Here is a 14,338-nt window from a genome sequence, read left to right as displayed (position 1 = left end):
GGGGTGTGTTCGCACAATAGAATTGACCATGCAACAGGGAGAAAGAATGAACACCTCAAGCATCGACGTGGGAAAAACTCCAAAAAAATCATGTTGCAGAAAAGCAGTGGGCCACAGAAGAAAATGCACAATCCTAGAAAACCCCAAACCAGGCCATTCTAGACAATGTGTTGTTTAGTGGTATATATATAGTGGTATATATATATATGCACATATATAGGGCCAAACTTCAGAGAAGAGCCAAAAATGGTTCACACCAGATTCGGGATGGAGGTTGGAAGGGCAGAGAAGGGGTGATGGGCTCTCATGGAAGGAGCCCAGGAGGACTCTGAGGTCTGGTGAAATGCTATTTCTTGCCCTGAGGGGCAGGAGAGGGGGTGACTGTACGGGCATTTGCTCTGGCATGACACTGTAAACTATACACATACATACATTCTGCTCTCCTCTGAATGTGAGCGAGACAGGGAGGGAGGGAGAGTTAAGGCTTTATTTTGACAGCGCAGGGGAGAGAGGGTGAATGCCTTTCCCCTCTTCCTTCCCTGTCAGCAATAATGACTCATTCCACCACCATTTAGCACTTACTCCATTCTGCTTGAATTACTCTGAGCTGTTAACACGTCTGTCTCCCTCTGTCATTAATTTATTCATTCAGCTGACAATTACTGAAAGTCCCCAAAGTGTCAGCAGGAGGGAGGGGGCGACAGGAGGGAGTCAGCCAATAAAGATGAACAAACCTGGCATCTGGAATCTGGCTGGGGACACACACAAGCCTCCAACAATGTGGCCATATTTGGCTCTGTGCCTTCAGGGCTGGGCTCCATAGAGGTGGCAGTGTTTGAGCTTGAAGGAGTGATCTACCTGAGAGGCTGGATGGGCCTTCCTGCAGCTCTGTGTCCCTCGCCTCCCAGCAAGGCCTCAGGGGCACTCGCAGTGTTGGTCAGGGCCGCTGTGCAAGACAGTGTGAGGCTCTGCGAGCTTAGCCTGCACGATGCATTCAGAGAGTGCGGGTCCTGGGTTCTGTTTGCCAGACTGTGGTGAGATTCACCTGGCGTGCCGGTTAAAACGTCAGGTTGCCAGGCCGCTGCCCTGGAGGGCCTGGCCTTGCAGGTCTAGACTGGGGCTCCCGAGTCTGGATGTCAAACCCTCTCCTCTGTGTCACATGTGTTGTCCAAGGAGACGTATGTTCTGCTTCCTTCCGGACGTAAGCTGCATTTCACCGCCTGGGAGGCCCTGAAGTGACTGGCAGGGCCATTAGCAGGGGGACCTCTTCATTCCCAGAAAGGTACTAGATCTCAGGTGGAGAAGGCCTTATTCACAACCGTCCTCTTGTTCTCTTTGGGGTTAAAGAGCGTGTGTGGAATCAAAATGATGGAAGAATGAATGAGACACAACCCAGCGTATCTGTGAAACTAGAAGAATCGTGCTCCCAGCTTCGGGAATCCCCCACAGGTGCTTCTGTTAGTATTTGTGTCCATGTGGAAACACGTAGAGGTGGTGCCGTGAGGTGCTGAAGGAGCTCGCCTCTTTGGACCTGGTTTCCATGGCCGTTCTACTTGCTAGTCAGTCATGTGACCTTGGACACCTCACTTGACCTCCTTGTGACTCAGTTTCCCCATTTGTGAAGCAGGCCCGCTAATAATGGCACACACTTCAGAGGGTTGTTCTGAGGATGAAGAGAGCTGATAACACGGGAACCTGGTAAAATAGTTCGTGCCCGGGGCTAAAAAAATGGTAACTATTGGGGCGCCTGGGTGGCTCAGTCAGTCAAGCGTTCGACTCTTGATTTCGGCTCAGGTCATGATCTCACGGTTCATGAGTTGGAGCCCCTAGTCGGGCTCTGTGCTGCCTGTGTGGCCCTGCTTGGGATTCTCTCTCGCTCCCCCTCTCTCTCTGTCCCTCCCCTCCTCAAAATGAATAAATAAGCTTTAAAGAATGGTAACTGTTAACATTGTGCTCCTGTTGCTTCTGTCTTGTGGTGAGAAGCTGGGGCCAGCGGTGGGTGGAGCTGACCTCAAGAAAGGAAGAGGGACTCGGGAGTGAGTTACCTGAAGAAAAGAGGCTGAGAGAGGCTGGGTGGGGTGTCCCAAAACCAAGGAGGAAAATCCCCTCCATGTACAGGCCGTGACTAGGCTTCCCTGGTTGGGAGGCTTCTACGAAGGCTCCTGGTAACTCACCCTTGGGTGCGTGGTTGCTGTCTTCAGCCTGCTTCACTTTCACCGTAGGTAAAGGTTGACACCGGTGGAGTTCCTGCAAAGGCTCACGTGTTTGCTTTCACCTGGGGTAAGTAGGTGCTTTCCCTCCCTGGGCTTCAAGGTCCTTCCTTGGGAAAGAAAAATGAGGGCCGTGGACAAGTGGATATGCCCAGGCGTGCTCAGAACAAGAGGGTAGTGGGTTATGTGCCTGCAGAATTGAGATCAGAGGTGACTTGGGGAGTGGGGGAGTGTCAGGAGGTTCTCCCGGAACCCAAGGCAGTTTCTTCCCCAAAGATTCATACCCAGAATTATTATCCCATTTCACAGGTACGAAAACAGAGTCACAAAGCAACTAGGCAATGAAGAGATGTGGAAATAAATGAAGACTACCCAAACGAGGACAAGCAAAGGCCATCTACTCTGAGTGTGCAAGGGAGTCAGCCACCATCACCTGCTTTTTGGTGTGCGGAGAAGTGGTAAAGTTTTAGAGAGGAAATGGGGAAGACTTCAGGTACTACCAGATTGGAGGCTTGGCAAGGGGAAGCTAGGGGCAGATTACCTAGAAGTGGAGGACCCTGTAGGACTGGCTAGGGGAGCACATTTGGCTTTCTCCAGTTGGTCCTAAACTGAAGCGGAGGCAGGAATTAGGGAAGCTGTCATTTCTGAAGTTCTGGCTGTTTGGGGCCTATGTGTTGCTTCAGGCAGTGAGGTGGCTGTTCAAACTGGTTGCTTCAGATTGAGGGTCAGAGTTCTATTTTTATGTATGGTCTGGCCGTTGTCCATTTGTGTTTTTTTGTTTGTTCGTTTAATTTTTTTTTAATGTTTATTTATTTTTGAGACAGAGAGAAACAGAGCATGAGCAGGGGAGGGTCAGAGAGAGGGAGACACAGAATCTGAAACAGGCTCCAGGCTCTGAGCTGTCAGCACAGAGCCCGACGCGGGGCTCGAACCCACGGACCGCGAGATCATGACCTGAGCCGAAGTCGGCCGCTTAACCGACTGAGCCACCGAGGCGCCCCTGTTCGTTTAAGTTTTTAATGGTTATTATTTTTGAGAGACAGAGCGCGAGTGGGGGAAGGGAAGAGAGAGAGAGAGAGAGAGAGAGAGAGAGAATCTGAAGCAGGATCCAGGCTCTGAGCTGTCAACACAGGGCCAGATGCGGGGCTGGAACTCACGAGCTGTGAGATCCTGACCTGAACCGTAGTCGACCGACTGAGTCACCCAGGTGCCCCTGGCCATTGTCCATTTGCATATTCAGTCTCTTAGAGGTCATCCTGGCTTTGCACTCCAGCAGACACCTCTGCTTTGGCCCTGCTGCTGCAGATGCAGAAATGCCTGGGTGTGCATGCCTAATGAGGCCTCCCATGGAGGGACTTTCACCCCAGGGAACAACCCCAGGAAGGCTGCACAGAGCTGGATGCTTCCTGGCTGGAAACTGGAGGCCAGCGTTCCATCGGGCAGCTGTTTCTTTAGCTGCTGCTTCTGCAACGAGGAGGTTCGCCCTGATGGCAGCACGGGGAGTTGTTCCTAATGCCATCAGTGCTAACCCTGATTCTGTCGCGTTCTCCCATTGTGATCCTGAGCAGGCTGACTTCTCTGAGCCTCCATGTGGAGCAGAGGCACTGTTAACTGCCACGTGGCGGAAGGAGAGACAATGGAGAGAATGCGAGAAAGGATTGTGAATGCCCTAAAAGGACTGGTGTGCCCAAGTGGGTTTCTGATTTACCCAAACCAGAGTTCCCAAGCTGCACCGTCCCTCCTAGCACGCAGTTTCTGGCTTTGGTTCATTCTCACCACCTCCGAGAGAGAGTTCGCCAGGCTCGTGGGTCCATTCGCATTTGATGTACATATGTCTGCACGGCAGGACAGCTGTTGCTTTCTAGCCTGTTCTCTGGCAGTGGGGTTTCATTCCTTTGAAGGCAGGGGTAGTTTCTGGTGCATTTTCAAAAGCTCTTCTGAGATTTCTCGGCTGTTCCCTGGCAGTAGAGATTCTTTGCCCTACCAGATGAGAGGCACATGCACACAGCTAGTAGAGCTGGGAAGGGTAGGAAGCGAGACTCAGGCACCACACCTGTAGAATGGAGCTGATCGTGGTCCAGTACTGCCTGTGGGTGTAGTGGACAGGGATTGGGGGCTGGCGGGGAGACATTCAGTACAGTGCAGGGCATGTACTCGGCACTCAGGAAAGGAGAACTGTCATAATGTCTTCTGTGGCTGGGGCTGTAGTAACCCCAGAGACCCTGATCCTCAGACTAGAATCTCTGGTCTAGACTAGGGAGACAGAAGTGCCCCCTAGGGAGTTCCTGAGTGCAATTCCGGGCACCAGAAGCAGGTAATATCCTCACCTTCTCTAATTTGTTCTTCCTACACACAGTTCTGAGCCTCTATCATGCATCAGACTGGATGCTGGGGATACACAGGTGAGCCAGACAGGTGTTCCGTGGAGCTTATAGTCCAGTGGGAGGCGGTCGCTAAGCACGGAGTCACATAAGAAATGATGTAAATTGTGAGGAGTGCCAGGAAGGGAAATTGCTGCTCAAAGGGGATAGAACCCCATTTTGATAACTTGGGGAGATGCTGGGACTAGGTAGGCTTCTGCAGAAGTGACCTTTAAAATGCGATCTAAGGGGTTCCTGGGTGACTCTGTTGGTTGAGCATCTGACTTTGGCTCTCAGGTCATGATCTCACAGTTCGTGGGTTCGAGCCTCTTGTCGGGCTCTCTGCTGTCAGTGCAGAGCCCTGTTTGGATCCTCTGTCCCTCCCCACCGCCCCCGACCCTTCCCCTGCTCCCTCTCTCTCAAAAAAGAAATAAACTTAAAAAAAACCCTGAGATCTAAAAGATAAAAATGTGCTTGCCCTGCTTTCCCTTGTTTAGGTTCTTTTAATCCTTATGTCTTTCTGGGAAAGACTTTTTTTTTTTTTTTAATATTTATTTATTTTTGAGAGACAGAGCACAAGTGGAGGAGGGGCAGAAAGAGGGGGACACAGAATTGGAAGCAGGATCCACGCTCTGAGCTGTCAGCACAGAGCCCGATGTGGGGCTCAAACTCACAAACTGTGAGATCATGACCTGAGCTGAAGTTGACGCTTAACCGACTGAGCCACGAGGTGCCCCAATCCTCAGCTCCTCTGAAGTGTCTGCTGCAGACCTCTACCTGCATAGGCCATACTGTGAAGGGCTCTGAAAAGAGTAACAGTGCAAGTTCCCTGTCCCAGTGTGTTCAGGGTGGTGGAACTTACCCCGGGGAAAACATAAACAATGCAAGGCAGTGGATAATGGCCACTGGGGGAGAAGTGGTTCAAGGCATAAGCACCTCTGGACTTCTGGGGAGGGGGAGCGGGGGTCAGCAGGAAGCTTTCCTGGTCCTAAGGGATGGAAGGGGTTTGGACACGTAAAGAGGAGCCAGGAGGAGTGGGCTCCAAGGCGAGAGCAGAGAGGGTCAGTCACTGGAACATTGGGGGGTAGGGGTGGGTCTGTGATGATAGAGGAAATTAGGAGCCTTGGACGTCCAGCTAAGGAGGTACACTTGGTCCTGTAGGCCATGGGGAGCTAGTGAAGACTCTTGAGGAAGGGAAGAGGTAGCAGTGTTCTGAAGAGGGGAATCCTGCAGTTGTCGAAGCACGGATGGGAGACTAGGCAGCCAGTCCGGACCCACTGAGCTAAGGTTCATGAAGGTGACTGCTCACACCCGAGGCTCAGCAACATTGTTAAACTGACCATCCTTTGGTAGAAGTAACCAAAGGAAGATGCTATCACATGATATCAGAACCTTTCCAAATGTGGCTTTAAGCTGGTTTCTGTAGAAGGGACACACCCGGGAAGTGTTTTAATGCAGGGGAGGGATGAAGGGTGAGGAGCTGGGGCATGAGCCTTACAGGGTTGCTGCACACAAACTGTGTAGGTATGCAGAGGGACTAAAAAACTGGAGTGGAAGGCTCCAGGGAGGGCGTGGACGAGTGCAGAAAGAGCGATGGAGTTAGGTGATGAGCTGGAATCTTTGCCCCAGTTCTGACAGTGTAGTTTAGGGCAAGCAACTTCCTGGCTCTTTATTTGCAAAATGAGGTAGGTAGCCTTAGGGCCTTAGCCTAGGGCATGGCACACAGTGAGCACTCAATAAATAGTTGCTAATTATTTATTTAATTGTTAATCATTAATTACTTCTTTCTAAGGTTCTCACATGCTTTGAATCTCTGATCTCAGAATTTTGCCTGGTCTCAGGTACCCTGGACAAGACTCATTATTAAATGAGACTCTCCCAGATTTCCTGCTTTAAAATTGCAGGAAATTTGCCCCTAGGCTATTCCTGAACTAAGAACGAAAGCCATCTGGAAGAAAAATGTCTTCATGATTTGAGAAGCTACCAAGAGCCTAGCTTAAGCTAATTTTTTTCTTAACAGGTATATAGTCCATTTCATTGCCATAGTATTCCTAAAAAAGTTGTGTGAAACACAGCATCATTATAAATAGAATTCCATTTTCAGCATCCTGGGGAAGTTCATTCTCTTCAAGAACTCTTCAAGGAAATCTAAATGTCACACCTCGGATGTAGGGCCACCTGCAATTTCGGGGGGGGCGGGCAGAGAAACTACTCTAGAAAGGGTTACTTCTCTAGTCACACACATCCAGGTGTTCATCCTGGTGCAGTTTGTACTCCCAGACACCCGCACTCACACCACAACAGTCCCGCACTGCCCTCACATTCTTGCTGTGCACACATGCGCACACACTGTCTCGCGGGCAGCCTCGTTTCCTGTCAAAGGAGCTGGGCACGTGGAGCAAAGCATCAGTCTCCGTTTCTCCAGGGAACAGCTGTTGCTTATCTATTAGAACATAAAATTCAGGGTCAGAAGCCTCTGGGGCCCCAGCTCACTCAGCCTGCAGACGAAGCTTCTAGGTTTCTTCATTTGAAAGCCTCCTCTCCAATTGTTGGTGGGGAACTGAATCTTGTTTTCATTAAAAAATTTTTTTTTCATTAAAAATTTTTTAAAAATTTATTTAATTTGAGAGCGCACGCGCGCGCGCACACACACACACACACACACACACACACACGTGCAAGCGGGGGAGGGGCAAAGAGCAAGGGACAGAGAGAGAATTCCAGGCAGGCTCCCCATTGTCAGCATGGGAGCCTGATGTGGGCCTTGAACCCACGAACCTTGAGATCATGACCTGAGCCAAAATCAAGAATTGGATGCTCAACCGACTGAGCCACCCAGGTGCTCCTGGATTTTGTTTTTAAAAGATGGCATAAACAGGGGTGCCTGAGTGGCTCAGTCAGTTAAGCGTCCGACCTCGGCTCGGGTCATGATCTCATGGTTGGTGGGTTCGCACTGACAGCATGGACCTTGAAGCCTGCTTGGGATTCTGTGTCTCCCTCTCTCTCTGCCCCTCCCCCACTTGCGCTGTCACTCTCTCTCTCAAAAATAAATAAACATTGGGGGAAAAAAATCTTAAAGATGCCATAAATAATTACCCCCAAACCAAGTCCTGCTGGAAGAGTAGGTTCCCATTCACTCATACATACAAGAGGGTTTGTTTTGAGTGCGTACTAAACAGCAGACACCATGTAAGTCCTGGGGGTTCAGCAGTGAACAAGAAGGTATTGTTCCTGGGTCCGCAGAGCTCAGAGTCTTTGAGGATTGTCAGTTTTCTGTTGCTGCCATAACAAACTTACCTCAAATGTAGGGATTTAAAACAACCTACATTTATGATCTCCTAACTCTGGAGGCCATAGGTCCAAGTGGGCTCAACTGTTTTCTACTCTCAGGGTCTCACAAGCCTAAAAATCAAGGTGTCAGCCAGCTGGACCCTAACAGGGAGCCTGTTTGCTTGCTGACTGTCAGCTGGGGACCTTCCTTTGCTTTTAACAGCCCATCCTGGGTCTTTGCACTGGGACCTTACATCTCAGGGCCAGCAACGGCAAGTCAAGTCCTTCTTGTGCTTGGAATCTCTTGGACTTCCCCTTCTACTGCCTCCAGCCTGAGAAGATTCTTTGCTTTTAAGGGCTCATGTGATGAGACTGGACCCACCTGAATAATCCAGGCAGCTCTCCTCATCTTAAAGTCTGTAAATTCGATCACATCTGCACAGACCCTTTAGCCTTGTAACATACTTCATGTTCACAGGCCCTGGGGACTAGACGTGGACGCGTTAGGGGGGCCATTCTGCCTATCTACCGCAGATATATACAGGTAAGTAAACTGATAAAGTTTAATACACACCCATAAATGTTAATAAGGGGAGGTAAAAAGTTGCAAATGAGACCACAGATCAGAGACACCTTTTGAGAGGAGGTTGGTGAGGCATGTCTGGCTTCTTAAAGTAAATAACATCTGAGTTGAAATGTGAAGAACTGGCTCTGAATTGAAGGGTTAACACCCTCGGGGCAGGACTTAGTTTGCAGTCCTGAAGGGGAGCCTTGCCTTCAAGACTACGTTAGCTAGGGCATCTTCTTCTTCAGGGTCTGGTGGGTGGAGCTGGAAGGGGGGTGGGGGGGGTGGGGGGGTGGGGAGGGAGGGGGGGCAGACAGCAGAGGGTGGGAGGGGCTCAGCATCCAGGGGGTAGGAGGGCTCCAGAAGTGGGCGGAGTTCAGGCACCTGTACCCACTCAAGCTGCTGCCCACTTCCGGGGATATCTGACTTTGCTTCCGAAGCTGCTCCTATTTAAGGCACTCTCCTTCCCATCTTTCTGTTTGCGGCAGAAATTATTTTTGAAATGTGGCCTCAACGCAAAACTCTTTAGTTGTTTATTCATTCATATGTTCACCGATTAATTAAAAAAGATCTATTGAGCACCTAACACATGCCGGGCACCGTGTTAGGACAGTAAAGCAGAGAACAAGGTAGAAGGGGCCCCTGCCCTTTCCAGCTGAATACAAGTCAAGTGGAAGTCTTTAAGCCGGAGGCCACAACCTTCCTTCAGGAATCTGGAAACATCTGCTTCAAACCTGTCTCTACGTGCCTTGGAGAGTCTTTCAGACCTAAGAGAGAGTGGAAGCCAAAAGCACGGTGACATCTACTATTGAATGAGCACTCACTGTTATTGATACCCCCATATTAAAGATGAGGAAACTGAGTGTGTGCAGAGAGAGGTTTATCCAACAGCACCCAGCTAATAAGTTGCAAGGCTAATATTTAAATCAGGCCTTCTGACTGCGGAGTTGCCTGTTCAAGTGCTACACCAGGAAGGTTCTATGTCCACCAGACACCGAGCATTGTGCTAGGGCTTTGTATCAGCCCTATCTCTGAATCCTCCTAGCCCTGCCAAAGGGTGATGTTTCTTACCAATTTAGAAACGCAGAAATTGAGGCTCAGGAAATTTAAGTAGCTAGCCCAGGGATACATAGCCAGCGAGTGTAGTGGGATCTCAGTGCATATTTCTGAGTGATTTCCCTTCAGGAGGGAAGGAGCTCGGGAGACGAGAGGAAAGAAGGTGGTCAGCCGTGGGGAGAAAAGAGCCAGTGGGGGTGGGAGGGGTGGGGGCAACAAGTTCTCAGAGTGGGGTGAAGCAGAGCAGAGTGGACACTGCAGGAGGTGTGAAGGAAGGGCCTGGGTGGCACCAGGACGTGAATGCCTGCCGGGAGAGAGCAGTTTTCTGTGGGGGGCTGTGCTCGGAAGGCGGATTGCAAAGCACCAACTAAGTAGTGAGTGGTCGATGAGCTTGTGGAGGTCTCTGTGTCTCCTGAGGACAGTAGAGAGGCAAAGGGGGCCTCTGAGAATGGGGAGACCTGCGTCAGAGCAGAGGGAGACCGTGAGCACACATGTGTGTTGAGAGTGTGGAGATTGTACCCAGAGCATGAAAGAAAGGGCTGTTTCCAAGGAGGAGGGAGCCCTCTGTTTCTAAGATCAGAAGAAAGAAGGAAAAATGGGTCCATCTACAGAGAAATTCCTAGGCAGTAATAGGTGACAGGGTGACTTGTAAAATGGGGATGCCCAGCCTTGTCCTTCCAACCTCCCCCATCGTGATGGAACTGTGTTAGTTTCCTGGGGTTGCCAGAACAAGTTACCATAAACTGCAGGGCTTAAAACAACAGAAATTTAGTAATTCACAGTTTTGGAGTCCAGAAGTCCGAAATCAAGCTTCACAGGGCTGGTTTCTTCTGAGGGTTCTGAGGCAGAATCCATTCCAGGCCTCTTTACTAGCTTCTGGCAATCCTTGGTGTTCCTTGGCTGGTGGACCCATCACTCCAACCTCTGCTTCCATCTTCTTGGAGACAGAATACATAGTATTCCCGTGTGTGTGTGTGTGTGTGTGTCTGTGTGTGTCTGTGTGTGTGTCTGTGTCCAAATTTCCTTCTTATAAGAACACCAGCCTTCGGATTAGAGCCCACCCTAATCCTATGTGACCTTATTTGAACGTGACTACCTCCACAAAGGCCTTATTTTCAAATAAGGTCATGTTCATAGGTACTGAGAGTTAGGGTGTGAACATATCTCTTAGCAGGATACAATTCAACCCAGAAGAGGGCACAGAAGAAATAGTGTGTGAGAACGTGCCCTAAAGGGTATAAAATGCTACAGAAGTACAAAGGCATTGGTTAAAGAAATGCTAAAGTTAAATATGTTTGTAAAGTAAACTATTTCCTCCCAGGGATTTATGTATTGCATACAATGCTGTAGTTTCCAATAAAGGGTTTGCTGAAAGTAGTGTCTATCACTGGGAAATAATGCTCTTAGCAAATGAGCTTCCTCATTGCATCCCTTTTAGGGGGCACTGGGAGACTGGGTCTCCCTGCTGTCTCAGGCACCCTTTGGATCAGGACTTACTCCTACATGGTTCCAACCATAAGCCAAATTAGTCTCCAGCTTCTCCTCCTCTCCCCTTCGTCTACCCCTCCACCCCCTAGATTTCTAAGAACAAAGGGTCCATCCTTCAGGTGTGTCCTGAAGGATGCCTTTGCGGATAATTTAGTTTCTGCAGTTGCTGTGGAGGAGGTGGTGGCCAGAAGAGGGAACCATCTCTCAGGGGCAGGGGTGAAGGGACAGTTAGGGAGCCTGTCTAGACCCTGGTGGTGTGCAATAACCAGGCTTCTGCTACCCTAGAACCTTGCTTGCTTGGCTATCGAAGCTCAGAGTATCTGAGCAGGGAGGCTTCTTAAGAGTTTAGTTCTGCCATTTTTGGTCATGGAGGTCTCAAAGAATTTAATCAAAGTTATGGACCCCCGCCCCAGAGATACATACATGTGCACACAAAGGTTCAGATAATTTCAAAAGTTTCACTGACACCCTCCAGCTTATTTATGAACCCAAGGCCAATAACCCCTGATTAAAAACACCCTTCCCACCCTGTTTTTCTGAGGAGGAAAGTAAGATCATCCAGAGTAACTGATTTGCTCCCACACTGCACAGTTATTTAAAGGGAAATCCAAAAGTGAAGTGCAAATTCTGGTCTGCTCATTCTAACCACTGTGTATATATAGAGTTTGTTTCCATTAAATAAAAGTGACTCCTCCCTTAAAGAGGCAGAATTTGAAGAAAATTTTGCTTTTGGTGGGAGGAAAGGAAGTGGTTGGGGTAGGAGTGACAGTAGTAAAAGCACCCTTGGCCCCTGGCGTTGGTAATTGAGATTCATTCACTCCAACACAGACATTTGCAATGGTCCCAGGATCCCACTTTACACTAGTGCTGTGGGGTTACTGAGCCAACAGTTGGCATTCCAGCTTTAAGGACCTCCTCCTGCATTTGGGGGGTATGTGGTATGTGTCTGTGAAAGCCTATAAAGGAAGGCAGAAGAGTTCTTGGACTCGGAGTGGGACTGTAGATCCTCATTGAGTGCGTCAGGCTACAAGGTTTCTGTACCCGGTGATTTGCCTCGCTAGAATCTCGGGGTGACATCTAGGGGGTGCACCTCTCGTGTGAAAAACACCAAGGGCTCCACCACAGAGCCCCCTCCTTCCTCATCTAGCAACACATCCCCTCCTCCAAAATCCAAACCCCTCTAAGACTCGGGGACCATCAACCCGTCTCAAATAGGGGTGACGGGAAACATCCTGATGAAACGAGACTCAGGGGAGTCTACTGGGAAATTATCTAGGGGTTCCTGGGAGTGGGGGAAATCTCACATATTCAGAAGAGGTCTTAATTTTGAGACGTCCAAATTCAGGGGGCCCCCCACCCCCCTCATTTGTCTCCAAGCTTTATTTTGGAGTTCTCAGGTTGAAGACCCTGGATTGGGGACAGGGTTTTGTTTGAGGCCGGCTCCAACAGCCTGGGGGCTGGCCGTGTGCCTGGTCGAGGAGGGTAGGGGTAGCCTGCTACTTCCAGCGGGTTCTCTAACTCCGAGTCCCAACCCCGGCTGCGCTCGGGCCTCGGGGCCCCGGAGAGCGAGCGGGCGAGCGCGGCGTCCCCGCCTCCCGGGCGGGCCGGGGGCGGGGAGGCGGGGACCCCTCCCCTCCCCTTCGCCATCCCTTCGGGGCCGGCCTCCCGGGCGCACGGAGGGACCGCGGGGGAGGGGAGAGGGCGGAGGGACGGGAGGCGGCGGCGGCGGCGGGGCTCGGGCCTTGGCTGACCGGGCGGCGGCGGCGGCGGGGCCCCGGTGAGCCGGGCCGGGGCGGCCGCCGAGCCGGGCCCGAGCCGTCGGGGGCCCGGCGAGCGCGGCGCCGGCGACTTTCCCCGCGGACTTGTGGTCTAGTTTGGGGGGCGGCGCGGGGCCTCGGAGCCGGGGCGCGATCTCTCGCGGGGCCGGCGAGGGAGCGGCGGGCGGCGCGCGCGGAGGGGGCGGGGGAGCATGCCCGGCTGGAGCCCGGCCTCGGGGCGCGCCCCGGCCGCCGTCCCCTCCTCCGCCTCCTCCTTCTCCTCCTCCGTCTCCTCCTCCTCCTCCTCTTCCAGTCCCGCCGCCGCCGCAGCCAACATGGCTGCGCTCCTGAGCCCGGGAGGCGGCCGCTGCTGAGCGCTGCTCGCCGCCCGGGCCCCCAGCCCGCCAGGCTCCGGCCCATGGCCCCCGCGGCCCCGCGGCCCCGGGCGCGCTAGGGCTGCAACCGAGCGCCCGCCACCCGAGGCCACTCGCCGCCGCCGTCCGCCCGCCCGCCCGCGCGCGCCCGCCCGCCCGCCGGCCTCGGGGAGCCGGAGCCGTCCGCGGGGCGGGGCGGGGCGGCCAGCCACCATGGAGCCCCAGCGCCGGGAGCTGCTCGCCCAGTGTCAGCAGAGCCTGGCCCAGGCCATGACCGAGGTGGAGGCCGTGCTCGGGCTGCTCGAGGCCGCGGGAGCGCTGAGCCCCGGCGAGCGGCGGCAGCTGGACGAGGAGGCGGGAGGCGCCAAGGCGGAGCTGCTGCTCAAGCTGCTGCTGGCCAAGGAGCGGGACCACTTCCAGGACCTGCGGGCGGCGCTGGAGAAGACGCAGCCTCACCTGCTGCCCATTCTCTACCTGAACGGCGTCGTCGGGCCGCCACAGCCCTCCGAGGGCGCCGGTGAGTGGCAGACCCCCGCGGCCCGGCCTCTCGGACCACTTTCCACCATCTCTCTTTGCAGCTCTGAGTCGGGGGAACTCGCGAGGGCCACTCATCCACCTGGCGCCGGCCGCGCGGGTGGAGCCTTCCCTCCCTTAGCGGGTCTGGGGAGGGGGCCCTGCGTGGTCCTCTACTTCGCACCTCCTTCCTCAGTCCCCGCCTGTCGCTGTGAACAATGCCCGGCACTGTGGGCCTCGACTCTCCGGGTGCCACGGCATCGGGGTGCTCCTGAGGCCAGCAGGTCCAGCCGCGGGGCGACCTCGGAGGGATGTCCGGCAGTCTCTCCTAAGGCTCTTCATCATCCACCAGTCATTTTGGAGTCTCTGCTAGCTTTTAATCGGTGATACGGTCTAGAAGAATGGAAATTGGGCCAGGACTGGTCCTCCTGAATTCTGGTCCCTGCCACCCCGTTTGATGATAACTGGTGCCGTTTCACTTTCTGGCTCTCTCTGCTCCCTTTGCCCAGAGCTCAGTCTGTTTGCTCGCCCAGACTTGTGCTTGATTATGCACAATGCCTGCTAGGTTTCTTTGGAAACTGTGGGCCTGGAAAAGTTGGGGAAGTTGCATTGCACCATGGGAAAATCCTAGTAGTGGCTGCTGGGGCTCAGATCCCTCCCTGGCGGTGCTGAGCTGCCTGAGGAGGGAAGGCTGGTGGCTGGTGCCCTTGGGTGATGGATTTGTGAGTATTCCTGTGTGTGTGGG

The 14,338-nt window shown here is 52.7% G+C and overlaps 1 protein-coding gene across 1 annotated transcript in view; it reads left to right on the top strand.

Moving 5' to 3' along the window:
* Positions 1–13,293: 13,293 nt before the first annotated feature.
* The window catches only part of DLG5 (discs large MAGUK scaffold protein 5), a 126,475-nt gene continuing 125,430 nt past the window's right edge, over positions 13,294–14,338 (top strand). Inside the window, exon 1 of the mRNA XM_042907466.1 lies at positions 13,294–13,597. Coding sequence (XP_042763400.1) covers positions 13,294–13,597 — 304 coding nt within the window. The remainder of the gene's footprint in view (positions 13,598–14,338) is intronic.

Source organism: Panthera leo, chromosome D2 (genome assembly GCF_018350215.1).
Source record: "Panthera leo isolate Ple1 chromosome D2, P.leo_Ple1_pat1.1, whole genome shotgun sequence".
Taxonomy (NCBI): domain Eukaryota; kingdom Metazoa; phylum Chordata; class Mammalia; order Carnivora; family Felidae; genus Panthera; species Panthera leo.
Note: the sequence above shows the minus strand (reverse complement) of the source record. Positions and strands in the feature narration are given on the sequence as shown.